Source organism: Grammomys surdaster, unplaced genomic scaffold (assembly GCF_004785775.1).
Source record: "Grammomys surdaster isolate TR1022 unplaced genomic scaffold, NIH_TR_1.0 205, whole genome shotgun sequence".
Lineage (NCBI taxonomy): Eukaryota > Metazoa > Chordata > Mammalia > Rodentia > Muridae > Grammomys > Grammomys surdaster.
This window is the reverse complement of record NW_021604650.1, coordinates 2,219,616-2,237,355: the sequence shown is the minus strand read 5'-3', so window position 1 is coordinate 2,237,355 and position 17,740 is coordinate 2,219,616. Positions and strand designations below refer to the sequence as shown.

General features: G+C 53.4%; 2 protein-coding genes across 2 annotated transcripts; both read left to right on the top strand.

The window, feature by feature from the left end:
• The first annotated feature begins 511 nt into the window (after nt 1–511).
• Nucleotides 512–12,889, top strand: Map3k11 (mitogen-activated protein kinase kinase kinase 11). Its single transcript, XM_028771076.1, has 10 exons — nt 512–1,754; nt 5,956–6,136; nt 6,293–6,441; nt 6,528–6,703; nt 6,803–7,046; nt 7,501–7,614; nt 8,146–8,281; nt 8,360–8,451; nt 10,776–11,156; nt 12,028–12,889. The coding sequence occupies exons 1-10, from the start codon at nt 1,013–1,015 to the stop codon at nt 12,363–12,365; spliced, it is 2,553 nt and encodes an 850-aa protein (XP_028626909.1). The 5' UTR covers nt 512–1,012; the 3' UTR covers nt 12,366–12,889.
• A 1,657-nt stretch (nt 12,890–14,546) lies between these two features.
• Kcnk7 (potassium two pore domain channel subfamily K member 7) lies at nt 14,547–17,093 on the top strand. The gene is made up of 3 exons (XM_028771301.1): nt 14,547–14,865; nt 16,086–16,484; nt 16,721–17,093. Exons 1-3 carry the CDS (start codon nt 14,547–14,549, stop codon nt 16,951–16,953), a joined length of 951 nt encoding a protein of 316 aa, XP_028627134.1. The 3' UTR covers nt 16,954–17,093.
• The last annotated feature ends 647 nt before the right edge of the window (nt 17,094–17,740 follow it).

Below are 17,740 nucleotides of genomic sequence, written 5' to 3'. Positions count from 1 at the left end.
AATTTTAAATGGTTCCAAAAGCCTCACGTGTAAGCCAATTCTGAAGTTCCAAACTTCTCTACTCACCTCCCTCTCTAGCATTGAAAAAAAGCAGGGTATCTTGTTCTTTCATATATGAAAAGGACGAAACTTAAAAGAGTTCTGCAACTTCGTAGTCAAGACCAAATTTGGGTTTTGGGGGCAATCACAGGGTGATTTTGCTGATGAGAATTCAGACACAAGGATTCTTCTGTCTTTGCAGAGATCCACTTCGACCCTGAGCGGTAGAGCACCTAACGTAAGGCTTGGAGCTGTGATGGTGTGTTTGGGGGCGGGGGAGGCGGGAAGAACTACCTTGCCCGCCTTCTACCTCTCTTGGCCAACCTCCCCGGGAACTCCCGTGCACAGCTGCCGGGAGCCTCCGGGAGGGGAGCGGTGCAACCCGCCCGCGTCATCTGATGCTGTTTCCTGCAGGAGGGAGAAGAGCGGAAAAAAGTGAAACTCCACCCTCCACCTCTGCCTCCCGCCCCCGGGGCCAAAGTACAAAGGGAGGAGGAAGAGGGAACGGGGTCGGAGCTGTCGAGGCCAAAGGCACTAGCCCGAGAAGAGGTAGCTTCGGCTCAATTGGGGACTCTCTCTTACCTCTTGTGCCTGAAAACAACAACCAGAGTCCAGGCGCTGACCCTGGCAGGCCCCACCTTACAGTAGGCGGGCGCTGGAGCCAGGTTCCCTGGACTACTTCGGGACTAAAGGACTCTCTGCCGCTCCAATTCAGCCATGGTGAGGCCCCGGAGGCCAGTGGGCCCCACCCCTCCAGCCTGACCACACTGCCCTTGGTGCCCTCCTTCAGAAGCCCGAGATGCGGGGGGCCGGGAGGCGACACTCCTGGCTCCCCAGAGAGGCGTGGGTCTGGGGCTGAGGGCCAAGGCCAGGATGCCCAGGTTCCGGCACTAGGGCCTCACAAGCCAGCGGGAGTGGATACCACGGGCACCCGAAGAAGGTCCCCCACACATTCCAACGCCGGCTCCCTGCCATGGAGCCCTTGAAGAACCTCTTCCTCAAGAGCCCACTGGGGTCATGGAACGGCAGTGGCAGTGGGGGCGGCGGGGGTACTGGTGGAGTCCGGCCGGAGGGGTCCCCGAAGGCAACAGCAGCTTATGCCAATCCTGTCTGGACAGCCCTGTTCGACTATGAGCCCAATGGGCAGGACGAACTAGCCCTGAGGAAGGGCGACCGTGTGGAGGTGCTGTCCAGGGATGCAGCCATCTCAGGAGATGAGGGCTGGTGGGCGGGCCAGGTGGGTGGCCAGGTGGGCATTTTTCCATCCAACTATGTATCTCGGGGTGGAGGCCCACCCCCCTGTGAGGTGGCCAGCTTCCAGGAGCTGCGACTGGAGGAGGTGATCGGCATTGGTGGCTTCGGCAAGGTCTACCGTGGCAGCTGGCGAGGGGAGCTGGTAGCTGTGAAAGCAGCCCGACAGGATCCTGATGAGGACATCAGTGTAACAGCTGAGAGTGTTCGACAGGAGGCCCGGCTTTTTGCCATGCTGGCACATCCCAACATCATTGCCCTCAAAGCTGTGTGCCTGGAGGAGCCAAACCTATGCCTGGTGATGGAGTATGCAGCTGGTGGGCCTCTTAGCCGTGCCCTGGCTGGTCGGCGTGTGCCCCCACATGTGCTGGTCAACTGGGCTGTGCAGATTGCCCGAGGGATGCACTACCTGCACTGTGAGGCTCTAGTGCCTGTGATACACCGAGATTTGAAGTCCAACAACAGTGAGTTTCAAGGGGCATGAAGTGGGGGAATGGGGAGGCCAGGAGCACTGCCCAGCCTAGGCCCAGGTACACACATCTCATCTCAGCTAAGCCTAGTTAGGGAGACGCTGGCGTCACGGGCTCCCTCCTGAGAGAAGTATTAGATATCCAGGGAATACCCATGGCCTATCAGTGACCCCAAAACAGGAATCCCAGGAACCTGACAGAGTTCTGCCTCTGCCCTAGAAGTTCCTGATCCCAGCCTTTAGCTGAAGTTTTAACAAGTTTTTAAAACTGAGCTCTCTCAGGTGGGCCTTCAGCACCCTGCCTTACCATGGTCACCACCTCAGGAAAGTCTCCTGGAAGCTGCTTCCCTGAAATTTATAAACATGGTGTTGCTGCTCTCCCTTCCCCTTAGGCAGCTCCTTGAGGACAGAGCTCTCAGAAGGGAAGACACTCCTCCCTGCTGAAGAGCAAGACTGGTCCATCCCACTCTTTCCTGACTACATGTTCTCCAGCTGATTCCTTCAACTCAGAACCTCAGTTTCAGCCTTCCTAGTATGGGAACAATGAGGTCGGAGCAGCTTAAGGACCTTCAGGAGCCCTGACCCAGGATACCCAGCAAGCAGTGGGTCCCCAAGTCAGGGATGCAAATATGAAGGGAGACTCCATCTCTCACTATCTCGGACTTCCATTCGCTGCCTGTCATAGGCCCAGGAAAAATTGGTGACAGGTTCAGACAGCTTCCTGAGTGGGCAGGCTTCAAGCCAGTCCAGAACAGGCAGCATTTAGTGAAGTGCTTGGTTGGGTGGGTGTTTGGGCAGAGCCTGACCACAGTACAGGCTCAGAGGGAGAGTCCAGCAATGTGGGGACAGCAGGACCTGGGTCTGCTGGAGCGGAGTGCACAGGCTGGGAACGCAGGGAGTGTACAGGAAGCGGTGCTCCATGAGATGACTGAATTAGAGTGCAGAGATTCTTAGGGGCATCAGCACAGACATCTTAAGGCTCTTGGCATTGGCTACTGTAACGCAGGGGCTAGAGGAAAACAGCAGAACCAGGGAGACCGAGTTCCTTGCCAGTTAAGTACCCCCTACCATCTATAGAGCAGAATGCCTGGGCCCAAAGCACATAGGGACCCCCACAATGCTCCCTCCACTAGCCCGAGGGGGATTCCCCGAAGGCCCAGGGGTGGGGGCTCCTGTCTTCTGTTTTTCCTCCGTTCTCTTTCCAGAAAAAAATGGAACAATAGTCCAGGCCCCTGTTCCCCACCCTCCACACCGCTTCCTGTGTTTCCTGCTGCCCCTGGGCTGGCTTCCTGCCCCAGCTCCAGCCCCTGTTCCCTCCCTGGCCCAGCTGCCTGCAAGGGAGGAAAGAGCTGGGGGTGGAGGGGTTTCGGGAGAGGAAGGAGCCAGGGATTGTGCACCCCCCAAGCCCTAGTTCCCCTGCTTCCCTCTCAGAGTCTGGGTGGTGGTGAAGGGCAGGCAAGGTGCCCTCAGCTTCTGAGCCTGGCATCTAACTTCACAGTCCCAGTCCTAGGCCCGAGTTGCTGTCTGTGGGATTGGGGTGGGGGGAGTCCCTGAGCTGGGGGGGGGGGATTCAGGCCGGAACAAAGGCATGATTTTCCTGGACAAAGGGGGCCTTGTGAGGAAGCCTGGCTGGGAGAGAAGGGGGAATTCTCTAGGCCCACGAGTCACAGGACTGACCAGCCAGCCCGGCCTGGACCTGACCTCCCCCAATTTGCCCCCAAAGAACACCCCCCCCCCAGTTGGCCCAGGCCTCCTAGAAAGGAGAAGTAGGGACCATGAGAGGAAAGCGGAAGAGGTGTGAGCTGGCCAGGCTACTCCCTAGCCTGACAAAGGCAGGAGGGGGTGGGGGACAGTAAGGAGATGACCATGAGGCTGCCCCGGGCTTGGCTCTCTGGGTGGCCCGAGCTCCCACGTCCAAGGCCTCCATCAAGCATCACAACAAAAACTTCGGTTCTGAGGAATTCAGGACCCAGGCAGGATGCAAAATAACCTGGAGGGAAGCTGAGGATACATAGCTGAGGTGCTTGGCACAAACCAGAGTGGAGACGGGGAGGCAGCAGAATGGCTATAAAGGCCTGAGACTGCTGCCTCTTACTAGAATTAAGATTCCACAACCAAAAAAGAGGCAGGTTGGCTCCCTGCCTAAGAACACGATGCAGTGTGCGCTCTGCCTGTCTGTGGGCACCCATGTGTGGTAGAGACAGTAACAAGTCCTCGGTTGAGGGTGGGGCCTGGCTCCAGAGAGAACCTATGCTCTCTCCCCATCCTGCCCCAGCCTGTTGTGGTTCCTCCTGACATGAGCTTGCACAGGCCTAACAACGGGTCCCTGCTCCCTTTGGCGGGCTGACCTGCGACTGGAGGGCGGAAGTTAGGATTAAGGGCAAGAGTGGGCTCTGACAGACGTGAGCACAGGATCTCTATGCCGAAAGACATTGAGAACAGTTCTGCCACGTGTCAGGCCCAGGTTAAAGGCTTTTCAATGTCTGAACTGGTCTAAGACTCCTTGACAACTGTGTGAGGTACGTTTGTTGTCATCCTCTGCCTTATCTGAGCCAGACTCAATCCTAGTGCAGAAGAGGAGCAAGTGGAGTCAGCACCATTCTCTAAACCAGGAGAAACTGAAAGAAGTCTGCCAGCAGTGGGGAATAAGAAAAGCCATGCAGGGTATGGTGATAGTAGGTAGAGCATGTCACTGCTGTCTTCCCTAGAGTTCCAAGTTTAAAACGTGCCATATAAGAGGGAGGCTGGAGCCTGGAATAGATAGTGGCGCCCAGAGGTAGTAGAGTCTGAGCTCTGAGGAGCACCAGAATTGAAACAGCTGAGAGTGGGAGGGGCCCTCAAGGAAACAGAGTCAAGCATAAGAGGCCCTGGGAATGGATGGCTCTGGTTGGAGTTGGCCAGTAATGCCGAATCACCCATGAAACTGTAGGGCTTGGCCAGCAGCATAAACAGGTTCTGGCTTCAGGCTTTCAAAGATAAAAAGCCTGGTATGATTCCCCCTCTAAGAAGCCCTCCCTGGCTCACCTGGCCACATGGGTGCCCTCCCCCTCTTCCTCACATCGCAGCCCTGACTGACACCCTGTGTAAGAGAGCTGGGGGATGTGCCTGCCACATGTTCAAAACAGAAGGCACTGCTCACTACAAATGGGCCCTTGATGATTCTGACTTTGTCCTCTTCTATTCTAAGCTTCTGACTTGAATTGCTCTTGTCCTGGCAAGAGATTTCTAAGATGTTGCCTCTCTCGTTCTGAGAGTGGTAACTACACTTGGACCAAACACCCCTGCCAAGTGTGACCAAAACCTTCACACAAACACATACACACACCCCTCCACATCACTCCAGCCATAGACATCTTCCGAAGTCTTCTGCTGTGAGACGCTGTGACAGTCACAGTGCAATGACCTCCAGGAGAACTTCTTTGCTCATTAAGGGCTTCCCTCCTGTTCCCTAGCCTAAGTTCTGATTCATACTCCTGCCTCAGCAAAGTGGCAAGACACAGGATTCTCTCTCCTCTCTCCTCTTCTTCTCCCCTCCCTGCACCCCCTCCCCGTGTGTGTGTGTGTCCAGATAGTTTAGTTTCCCTGTGTAGTCCTGGCTGTCCTGGAACTCCATTTGTAGATCAGGCTGACCTTTAACCTTGAACTCAAGAGATCCACCTGCCTCTGCCTCCTGAGTGCTGGGATTAAAAGAATGTGCCACCATGCCTGGCTCCGGTTTCTCTTTAAAGCAGAGCCACCAACACTGAAAACCGACCACATTATAGTTTTTATTCCATTCAGTGTTAGGAAAAGCTAGAACGCTAGCTTTGGAGCCATAGGCTGAATAGAATCTGTTTGCTGTGACCTTGATCATTTCCCTGCTATTTGCTCACCTGTAAAATGATAATAATTCATGGTTTTGTTTGTTTCATTTGGTTTAGTTTAGGTTGTCTGTTTTAGTTAGAACTAAGTGTAAAATTTTGGCCTTTGGTATGTAAGAGGCAGCAACTTAATCTCCTGCCAGTAAATGTGTGCTAGTTGTTTCTTGAGTAATTAAGTCTCTCCCACCCCCCAGCTGTGAACTCCTCAAGCCGGCTCCTCACCAGCCGCCTGTGTGTACTCAGGGCCTGGCCAGGATGTCTGTCAGAGGCACCTGCTCTTCTCCTAGCCCTTACCTCTCCTCTCCACCCCACAATCCTGCTCCTCTTCTTCCCCAGTCCTGCTGCTGCAGCCCATTGAGGGTGACGACATGGAGCATAAGACCCTAAAGATTACTGACTTTGGCCTCGCCCGAGAGTGGCACAAAACCACCCAGATGAGTGCTGCGGGGACCTATGCTTGGATGGCTCCCGAGGTTATCAAGGCCTCCACCTTCTCAAAGGGCAGCGACGTCTGGAGGTACAGCCCTAGTCGGGATGGACAGTGTGGGGCTGCAGAGGGTGAGAAGAGATGCCTAAGACCAGGGGTGGTCAGACAGGCTGAAGCCAGGACTCCAAACCATTTCATTCCTCCTTGCTTTGAGATGAACATACAAATCTCTTGTCTCCCCTACAGCTTTGGGGTGCTGCTGTGGGAACTGCTGACTGGGGAGGTGCCGTACCGTGGTATCGACTGTCTTGCGGTAGCCTATGGTGTGGCTGTAAACAAGTTAACATTACCCATCCCATCCACCTGCCCTGAGCCCTTCGCACAACTCATGGCTGGTAAGAGAATGGGGCTGGGGAAGTGGGGGCAGAACTCCCTGGGCCCAGACACAAATACTCACAGACCTCTTATCCTGCCCCATTAGATTGCTGGGCACAGGACCCCCACCGCAGGCCTGACTTCGCCTCCATCCTGCAGCAGTTGGAAGCTCTAGAGGCACAGGTGCTGCGGGAGATGCCACGGGACTCCTTCCATTCCATGCAGGAGGGCTGGAAACGCGAGATCCAGAGCCTCTTTGATGAGCTGCGGGCCAAGGAAAAGGTGGGAAGAATGCGGGACACGAGATAGGGTAGAGAGTAAGGTGAGAGGTCTGGGTCAATGCCTAGCTAACTCCACCTCCTTCACTGTTCCGGAGCATAGGAATTACTGAGCCGCGAGGAGGAACTGACGCGCGCAGCCCGCGAGCAGCGGTCCCAGGCAGAGCAGCTGCGACGGCGTGAGCACCTGCTGGCGCAGTGGGAGCTGGAGGTGTTCGAGCGCGAGCTGACGCTGCTGCTGCAGCAGGTGGACCGAGAACGGCCACACGTGCGCCGCCGCCGCGGCACCTTCAAGCGGAGCAAGCTCCGAGCCAGGGACGGCGGAGAACGCATCAGCATGCCCCTGGGTAAGGGGCGGGGCTCCGGGACGCCTCTGTGCCATTGGCTGCTGGCGCCGGGGCGTGCGATCGGGCTTGTGTGCTGGTTTAGGCTTTTGGTGCCTTGACCAGCTGGAATAAGGAGGGGTTTATTTTTGGGTTGAGATTTTCTTTTCTGTCTCTGGGCGGGTCCTGACAGATATTTGCATGTCGGGCTGCCAGTGGTGCTCAGAAGAGTTCTGAGGACTAGAGGGTGGGGCCCAGCCTGCCCACACAGTAAACTTATTTCTCCACCAGTTTGTGCTGGTGATGGGGGTGGGGGGGACCACTTGGCTCCCTTTACTGAAAGCCTCGAGACAGGAATGTAGTGAAGCACCCCCAAGCACACAGCTACTGTTGCCACTGTGGGAGAAGCCTGGGAGCTTCCTAAGGGTCCCTGCGGTTTTGAGTGCATCCTTAAAACCTTTCCTTTCCCAAATACCAGATTTCAAACACCGCATCACTGTGCAGGCCTCTCCTGGCCTTGACCGAAGGAGAAACGTGTTCGAGGTTGGGGCTGGGGACTCACCCACCTTCCCTCGGTTCCGAGCCATCCAGTGTAAGAAACGTGGTCTACCTTGCCTTCCCTCACGATACCCTGTTACTACGTACTAGTCCCTCACTATACTCTGCTTTCAGGCTGCCCTCCCCTTCATCTCGACTTTTACCTTTAAGGTCCCTCCAAAAACAACCACTCCCCTCAAGTAATTGTATCATATCATGCTTTTGGGTTTTTTTGTTTCGTTTTTGAGACAAGGTCTCAACTTTGTAGCCTTGGCCAGCTTGGAACTCAGAGATGTACTTAAGTGCCAGGATTAAAGGCCTATGCACTGCACTTGGTCATATATTCTTTATTTTCCTGAATGCTTTGCAAATATTAACTCAATAATTCTAGTGGATTACTAAGTGTCAGTGAGAAATTCGAAAAGAGTAATTTTCCATGTAACCAGTAAGTGGCAGAGTACATATTCAAACTTCCTCATTGCTAGCCCAGGACCTAGTCCCCCCTAAGTCCAGCCCACCCTACTATCGTGGCTATTAGGATGCAGGAGGACAAGGATGGACTCTGACCTGTGGTGTTCCCTTACAGTGGAACCTGCAGAATCAGGCCAGACTTGGGGTCGCCAGTCCCCTAGACGTCTTGAAGATTCAAGCAATGGAGAGAGGCGTGCTTGCTGGGCCTGGGGTCCCAGTTCCCCCAAGCCTGGGGAGGCCCAGAATGGGAGGTAAGTACCTCAGTGTCCCACACCCCTGTCATTCTACTCTTTAGAGCCCTAAGACTCACAAGCATGCTCCCTCTCCAGGAGAAGGTCCCGCATGGATGAAGCCACGTGGTACCTAGATTCAGATGACTCATCCCCGCTAGGGTCCCCTTCCACTCCCCCAGCGCTCAACGGTGAGTAAGGACCTTGTCTCCCCTGTCAGACCTTGCTGGATTCTTTCTGGGGTACTAGGGTGGACTGATCGTCCCCGCTAGGATCCCCTTCCACTCCCCCAGCGCTCAACAGTGAGTAAGGACCTTGTCTCCCCTGTCAGACCTTGCTGGATTCTTTCTGGAATACTAGGGTGGACTGAGCCAGTGGGCAGAGATGCCTTAAAAACTCAAGAGAAAGAACTAAAGGTCACGCTGCACAGAGCCAGACCTAGAGCCCAGGTCACCAGGTCTGGCCTCCAGGCCCACAGAGTGGACTTACCTGAGGCCTCAGGGCTTCGAGATACTAGTCCTCCTGTTGAGGACTTTTAGGGTCCTGTGCAGCACTGTACCCTCAACAGTCTCTGGAAAACAGGGAATGGTTTCATCCATTGGCACCCAGAAGAGGTGGGGCCATGTTAACGGCTTCCACAGTGCTTTATACAGTCCCTTCTGGGAGCCCATGGGTGGATAAGAGGAAAAGGAGACAGGAAGAGACCCCGGACCTGCATCTGCATCCGGGGATGTTCAGGACTGTTCCGTTCTCTGTGAGATAACAGCCTCACCGGAAGGAAGACAACATGCCTTAGAAGAGGGAACCCTAAGGGCCAGTCTCTGGATCAGATCAACCCTGGTTCAAATCCCTGTTCTGCCAGTCTCTACAGTGACCCACTTCACTTCTCTGTACCTCAGTTTTCTCCTCTGTAAAAAGGAACCAGTGACAATATCTACTTGACAGATAGGTGAAGGCCGATAAGTGTTGTTGTATTTACTACAGAGACAGGCAGACAGAGGTGATGGCTTTGTGTGTGGTGCTGAATCGGCAGAGCTGCACAGTTTGGTGAACAGGGCTCTAGCTAAGACGTTAAACTAGGGTCTAGGGCAGTGGTTCCCAGCCTTCCTAACTCTGTAACACTTTAATACAGTTCCACATGCTGTGGTGACCCACAACCTTAAAATTATTTTCATTGCTACTTCATAACTATAATTTTGTTTCTGTCATGAGTCATAATGTGAATATCCGTGTTTTCCAATGGTCTGAGGTGATCCCTGTGAAAGGGTGGCTCGGTCCCCAAAGGTGCCGTGACCCACGGGTTGGGAAGCACTGGTCTAGGGTCTATATTCTGCTGTGTGTAGCAGGTAGGGCTGGGACCCCTGAGGATGGTCCCTAGGTTGGTATAGGGTCCCCTAGACAAGCCACAGCTTGCTTGACTCTGTGGAGACTGGATAGTACTGAGCTGAGACAAGCCCTCACCCCTCTGGTGTTGGAGCCCCACTTAGCTTCCTGAGTAGTTCGTATAGTAGGAAAGCTTCCCAGGAAGCCCACTGAGAATGTGGAAGCCACATCTTCTCTGGTTAGAGCCCCTAGCTGGGGGTTTGAGGTAGCTTACTTTCTTCTTTTAAGCTTCACCTTCTATACCTGAAATAGGGAAAATAATGGCTTTTCTTAGGCGGCCTGCAGTCAGCCTGCACTGACAGAAACTTGCCAAAAGGATGTTGCCAGGAGCCACTCACCAACCCAAAGCACCTTGAAAGCAAGTTGGTTTCATCTCCTGGTCAAGCCTCTCATGCTGTCATCATGTCCTCAGGAGCAGGATGGCTAGCTCAGACATTCAGGGAGCTTAGGGGCAACTTTAAATTCTAGGCAGGTTACCTTGGACAAGTCACTTCACTTAGGGATGGACTCAGAACTGATCTCAGGACCTGCGCCCACCCTGCGGGGTCCCAGGCTCCACTCACTTTCTTCTGTCAGTTTTCTCTTGCTTATTTTAATGCTTTTAGATTTTTTTTTTACATTTTTTATTATTAATTTGTTCCAGGGGATCCATGCCCTCTTCTGACCTATAAGTACCAGGCATGTGTGGTAGTATGCAGACACACATACATGTAGGCAAAAGTATTCATACAAATAAATTAGTTTTTTAAAAAGAGGGCTCCCTGAGCCAACAGAACTCTAAGCTAAATCCTGCTGACAGCAGAAGCTCACACTCTCCAGTCTTCTGTGTCTTTCTCCAGCTAACCCAGAACCCCTGACTGGTCAGCTGGGTGCCTGGCACAAGGAAGGGAAAGGCATGTGAGTACACTGTCCCTGTCTTCAGACATAACCAGAAGAGGACATCAGATCCCATTACAGATGGTTGTGAGCCACCATGTGGTTGCTGGGAATTGAACTCAGGACCTCTGGAAGAACAGTCAGTGCTCTTAACCACTGAGCCACCTCTCCAGCCCTGAAAACTCAGTTCTTGTTCTAAAGCCACCCAGGATGCTCACACTAGCTTCACTCTAACCTGTGTCACTGACACTCGCAGGTAATCCTCCAAGGCCTAGCCTGGAGCCAGAGGAGCCACGGCGGTCTGGGCCCACAGAACGGGGCAATAGCTCTGGGACACCTAAACTGATCCAGCGTGCGCTGCTCCGGGGAACTGCTCTGCTGGCTTCCCTAGGCCTTGGCCGAGACCTGCAGCCTCCAGGAGGCCTGAGCCGTGAACGCGGGGAGTCCCCCACAGTACCACCCCCTGCACAAATGCCCTCACCCTGCCCACCTGAGCTGCCCTCCACCCCGCTCATCCGCCTCTCACAAACAACACCTGATGCCCATGGCCTACCGACCCCTGGACCCTTATTGCTGGACCTAGGTGTTCCCTCTGGCCAGCCATCAGCCAAGAGCCCTCGGCGGGAAGAGACACGTGGTAAGTGACTCTAAGACTAATGGGGAGACAGAGCCATCGAAGAAGGGAAGAATGGCTAGGAGCTCAGAGGACCACAGACAGATGAGTACCCAAACCAGATCCGTAGGCTCTGTGGCTGTTGGTAGAGCTCTCTAGGTTCAGCTGTGAAATACAGAAATCTCTGTAATGGTGACAGACTCCTATTGATTGGTTGCGCCAAGTACTGTAACCATTCTGTATAGAAATTATTACTCTAAATTATAATCTGAGTATGAAGCATTCTTATGCCCAGTTCTTAGATGAGATATTTTGTTTGTTTGATTGATTGTTTGAAGCAAGATCTCCCTATGTAGCCCAGGCTGGGCTCAAATCTCAGTCCTCCTGTCTCAGCATCTCAAGTTCCAATATAACAGGCATGTTCCACCATGCCAGGCTAGATGAGGAAATTAATTTATTTTTACATTTATTTGTTCCTTGTGGGGCCACACATACCACAGTGCAGATGTGGATAGCTCTCAGGGGTCGGTTCTCTCCTCCCACTGCCTGCGTTCCAGGGTTTGAACTTGGATTGTTAGTCTTAGCAGCAGGCCCCTGTGACTGCTAAGCTGTCTCACCAGCTGAGAAGGAAATATAAGGAGCACAGAGCATATAGATGCAAAGGCTTGGGTTTCCCACAGCTAGTAAGTCACCAAACCCAGAGAGATCTACGACAGCCTGACCCCGAAACTGTAACAAACAGACATATCATGGACATAAAGAGCCTTAGAACCCGGGAAGCAATTGCATAACTCACTGAAATGCTAGAAGCTCAGGCAAAAGCAGGGCAGTTCCTCCAAGGGACGTCTAAGAATTAGTGGGTGCCTAACCATGTACCCCTTTTATACACCCATAGGAAGAACTGTTTCACCCCCACCAGGAATATCCCGCTCTGCTCCTGGCACCCCTGGGACCCCTCGCTCACCACCTTTGGGCCTCATCAGCCGACCTCGGCCTTCACCACTCCGTAGCCGTATTGACCCATGGAGCTTTGTGTCAGCTGGGCCACGGCCTTCACCCCTGCCCTCTCCACAGCCTGCACCCCGACGGGCACCGTGGACTTTATTCCCAGACTCAGATCCCTTCTGGGACTCCCCACCTGCCAACCCCTTCCGGGGAGGCTCCCAGGACTGCAGGACGCAGACCAAAGACATGGGTGCTCAGGCTCCATGGGCACCAGAAGCAGGGCCCTGAGTGGGCCAGACCACACCCCCACGCTCCGGCTGCCTTAGAGGAGGCACAGCATACACTGGAAGAGGAGCCAGGAAGGCCTCTGTGGCTGCCTTGGTTCCCCCCCAGGGACCCTGACCCTTTGGGGGTCAGGAACACTACACTGCACAGAAAGCCTTCACACTGGATGGGGGCTACACCCCACATGCCTACAAACTGTAGGCCCCCCTGACTTACCTGCCCCACTGGGGCCTGACACTGTACCTAGCTGGTTAGGAGGACCAGAGCCTGTCTCAGGGAATTGCCCCTAGGAGTGGTACAGGGAGGGAGGAGGTCCGTGGAAAGGGGCCGACCTCAGGTGTCACCAGCACTTTTGACCAAGTCCTGTTACTGTGGCCCCTGTCTCCAAGGTCTGGTTCCTGGACCCCTACCCTGGAGGTTATTGGAGCTGGGGCTCTCTGGGTGCCTTTCTACTGCCCCAGCCAAGGTTGGACCCTTGGCCTGGGGAGCCGATGAAGCCAAATAAACTTGTAAGCTGTCTCCCCAGATGTAATCAGTCACCTTTCTCAGAGGTGATCTGGTGTCCTTGTCTTCATGCCCCTAAAACAATGGGCAGATAAATAGCCTGAGGCAAAGTTAGGATGCCTTGTAGCAGACTCCTAGAACCAAGCCCACCAACTGGATAGTCCTTAAGGGCCCATCTCAGCTGGCCTCTCACCATTGCCAGGCTTTGTCCACTCCACAGTTTTACTTGAGCCATTTCTACCGTTCAAGTGATGCCTTGCCCAGATGTTCCTTGTTGCCAGGTGGTCCTTGCCTGCCTTCTGGGCCCAGCTGTAAGAGCATCTCTAGGAATCTTTCCCAGGACGTGTTGTCTCCACCCCAGGGAGATCTGTCACCTGTAGCCCTCTGGGAACATCTCTGGTTTGCCTTGTGTTTGTCTCTAGTTCATACCCTGGATATAAATGAACCCACCCACCTGGCAGCACAGTGACCCACCCTGGTGTTCTTGACCTGGCCTTGAGGTTCCTACCATGCCTTAGGGCAGCATCCTTCCATGGTTTATGAGTGAAGCCCCCCAATTTACACACAGTAGCCATTCCGAGTCTACAGTCTAGCAAGGCAGAGAGGCAAGAGATGGCAGCAAGAGCTGGAGCAGGAAGTTTGGAGCATCACCTGTCCAAGTGCCCTTCCCTCATGCTCTCCCCAACTGTGTCCATCTGAGTCCCATGGTGCCTCTCCCACCCTCTGCTTAGATGACCACTATCCCACCCAGAATGCCACAGCATCCTCTAGAGATCTTTTTTGGTCTACATGTCCTTGAAGGCCTGTCTCCTCAGCCCTTCTTCATAGTCTGACTCCTATGACAGACTTTTTCCCCTGCTATTATCTTTACATTTTTATTTAATTTTATTTTAGACAGGTCCTCTGTCACCCTGACTTGGAACTCGTTTTGTAGACCAGGTTAGCCTTAAACTCATGGGAATCTTGCCCTTCTGCCTGTACAGGGAATGAAGGCATGCAGCATCACACTTGGCCCTATATTTTTTATATAGATGGTTGTTTTGCCTGCATGTATGTCTTTACCACAAGTATGCCTGGTACACTTGTACCAGAGAAAGGTTGTGAGATGCCCTGGAACTAAAGTCACAGGCAGTCATGAGCCACCATGTAGGTACCAGCAATCAAACTCAGGTCCTCTGGAAGGGCAACAAGTGTTCCTCAGAGCAGACCATCGTTCCAGCACCATAACTAGCTTATTCTCTGGTTGAAATATTACTTCCTTCAAAGAGTTTTCCTGGGAAGCTTGCCCTGCCCACAGAATGCTCCCTGGTGGTTTGTCAGCAGATTTCTTGTGGGAGTACCAGGAGGGGACAAACATGTCTGTCATCTTCCCTGGTGTCTGACTGAGTGATACATATGTGACTGAGGAGACGTGACTTTATGTGCACTAGTGTGAGGCCCACTCCAGGCTTGGCTTTTCTCACCACAGTGTCTTCCTCCGCCCACCCCCAGTGCATGGCTGTCATGTCTTGCCCCAGAAACTGGGCGTGCCCCAGCTCACCTCCCTCCATTCACATCCACCCTAGTCATCCCAGCCACCTACCCACGCACCCCTCCCAGCCATGCCCTTCGCAGCCCCTCCCTGGTACCACTGGTGGCTTAGCCTACTCCCTCACCTTCCCAGACTCAGAGTGCCATGCCATGGGGAGTCTGAAGCCATGGGCCCGATACCTGCTCCTGGTTATGGCCCACCTGCTGGTCATGGGCCTTGGGGCTGTGGTGCTTCAGGCCCTGGAGGGCCCTCCAGCTCTCCACCTCCAGGCCCAGCTCCAGGCTGAGCTGGCTACCTTCCAGGCAGAGCACAGGGCCTGCTTGCCACCTGAGGCACTGGAGGAGCTACTAGGTGCGGTCCTGAGGGCACAGGCCCATGGAGTTTCCAGCCTGGAAAACAGCTCAGAGACAAGCAACTGGGATCTGCCCTCAGCTCTGCTGTTCACTGCCAGCATCCTCACCACCACCGGTAGGCCACCACCACCACCAGGCAGACCAGGAGGAGAACCCGAGAGCTATAGGGTGCAAGCCCTTCCCCCACCCGAAGCTCTAGACAACGCCACGGCCCTATCAGGCCTGACATCACAACTGGGGCTCCCCACACAACACACCCCAACTGGTGCCTCCACTTAAGCTGCCAGGAGGGGTGTGACCTCCCAGGCCCCACCCCTCAGCACTCTGAATCCAAAGAGAAGCCCAGGTCACATAGGCCTGAAGCCAGGCAGAGAATACTTCAGGGTGGGATAGACTCTTGGCTAGAGAGCTGCTATAGGAAGCACAGCTTAGAGCCACCCTCTCAAAAGAAGCTGAAGTGGTGATGTGCTCAGAGCCCTGTCAACAGGGTGCAGAAATAGGTAGCGTTAGTGAAATTCCTGGCTAGAACAGATGTGCTTAGGCACAGAAATAGTCCTAAGGGTTTGGTTTTGTTTCATTGTTCTGCAAATACTCTGAATACTTTTCAAAGTGAAATATGTATTTCTAAACTGTTTTCCAATTGGCTGGAGCAGGATGGAACCTGTCTCTAGAACACATGACCACTGGCCCACCCAGTCCTCACTACTCTCTCACTTTACATCTGATTCCCATGAGTTCTGGCGTTGTTGTTCTCCCAGCATGCCCCACTCTCCTGCCTCTCCCTTTCTTGCTCCTGCTTCTTTGGCTCTAAATGCTGTCTCTTGTGCACGCTGCCTCTTTGCAGAACGTCCTGTTTCCTTGCCTGCTTCCCTCACCATGTAACCCAGGGCCGGGCAGACATACATTTGCAGAAAGAAAGCAGATGGCACGCCACAGGTTGAAGATTTGGAAACAATGATTAAGATGAGAACTGATAAACCGCAGGAAGCCAGTGTCAGGCTACAAATACGTGGGTTGTAGAGCACTTGCCTAGAATGCGTGAGGCTCCCCAGGCTCCATCTGAAGTACAGAGAAAGAGGAAGGATCTCTCAAAGCCAGGATGTCAGCTTTAAATTGTTCCAGCTACAGAAGGCCTAGGGGATATATCTTCAGGATAAATTTTCCAGAAAAGACAACAGTGATCCAGTGAGGTTAAGAAATCATCTAGTGAATGGGGACCCCAGCCTGAAGCATTCATCACCAAACGGCAGACTTCTATGAGAGGTGATGGAGAAAAAGTGACTGCCATGGGCATCCCACTCAAAAGCTTGCTGCCCTCTTCTCTCTCTTTTCCAGGTTATGGCCATATGGCCCCACTCTCCTCAGGTGGAAAGGCCTTCTGTGTGGTCTATGCAGCCCTTGGGCTGCCGGCCTCTCTAGCACTTGTGGCTGCCCTGCGCCACTGCCTGCTGCCTGTGTTCAGTTGCCCAGGTGCCTGGGTAGCTGTTCGATGGCACCTGGCACCAGCCCAGGCTGCTCTGATCCAGGCATCAGGACTGGGCCTCCTGGTGGCTGGTGTCTTCGTGCTGCTGCCAGCACTTGTGCTGTGGGGTATACAGGGTGACTGCAGCCTGTTGGAAGCCATCTACTTCTGCTTCGGCTCACTCAGCACTATCAGCCTAGGAGACTTGCTGCCTGCCCATGGACGTGGCCTGCATCCCGCCATTTATCACCTTGGGCAGTTTGCACTTCTTGGTGAGTCCAGAAAAGAGGAGGTTAAGGGGCCTGGACTACAACTCCCATAGTCCACTAGGGACTACACTTCACAAAGAAATCCTACCTTAGAGCACAAAATGGGCATTGTAGCCCAAAGAACACTGGGAGCCATGTTGAGAGTTTCAAAAAGTGTCAGGGTGGATGGTGACACTGGGAAGTGGGTGGGGAGCATTCTGAGCACCCTAAGAGCTGCCCCTACCGCTTCTTCTCCCCAGGTTACTTGCTCCTGGGGCTCCTGGCCATGTTGTTAGCAGTAGAGACCTTCTCAGAGCTGCCACAGGTCCATGCCGTGGTGAAATACTTTGGGCCCAGTGGCTCTAGAACCAATGAAGACCAAGATGCCATCCTAGGCCAAGATGAGCTGGCTCTGAGCACCGTGCCAGCGGAGAGCCCAGCCTTGGAACAAACCCTCCCAGCATCAGCACCAGAACAGACCCCAGCTTGCTGAAGCAAGTCAGGCGACAGGAATCCAGCTCAGTCATGAGGAAGAGGCCCCAAGGAGTGCTTGAGGAACATAGCAGGAAGGGGTTATGGGACTGAAGATGTCATGGGATAATTTTAAACATTAAATGGGCTGCTTAGCATGCACCAGGAGGCTCTTCTAGCACCAGAGGGAAAAAAGTCAACTGTGTATGTTAACCAAAAAAAAAAAAAAAAAAATCTACTGGGGTGGTTACTCGGGCATGGAGGCATGAAGTGTGTGGAGGTCAAAGGACAACTTCGTGCAGTTGATTCGCTCCTTTCACCTTCCGTCCCAGGGATTGAACTCAGATCCTCAATCTTGCTCAACAAATGTTTTTTATCCACTGAGCTATCCTCTTTTTTAAAAAATTATTTATTTTATGCATATGAGTACACTGTAGCTGTCTTCAGACACACCAGAAGAGGCCATCAGATTCCATTACAGACGGTTGTGAGCCACCATGTGGTTGCTGGGAATTAAACTCAGGACCTCTAGAAGGGCAGCCAGTGCTCTTAACTGCTGAGCCATCTCTCCAGCCCCATTGAGCTATCTTTTGTTGTTGTTTGTTTGTTTGTTTGTTTGTTTGTTTTGTTTTTTGGTTTTGGGTTTTTTTTTTGTTTTTTTGGTTTTTTTTTTTTGTTTTTTTCCAGACAAGGTTTCTCTGTATAGTCCTGGCTGTCCTGGAACTCACTCTGTAGACCAGGCTGGCCTCAAACTCAGATATCCATCTGCCTCTGCCTCCCAAGTGCTGAGATTAAAGGCGTGCGCCACC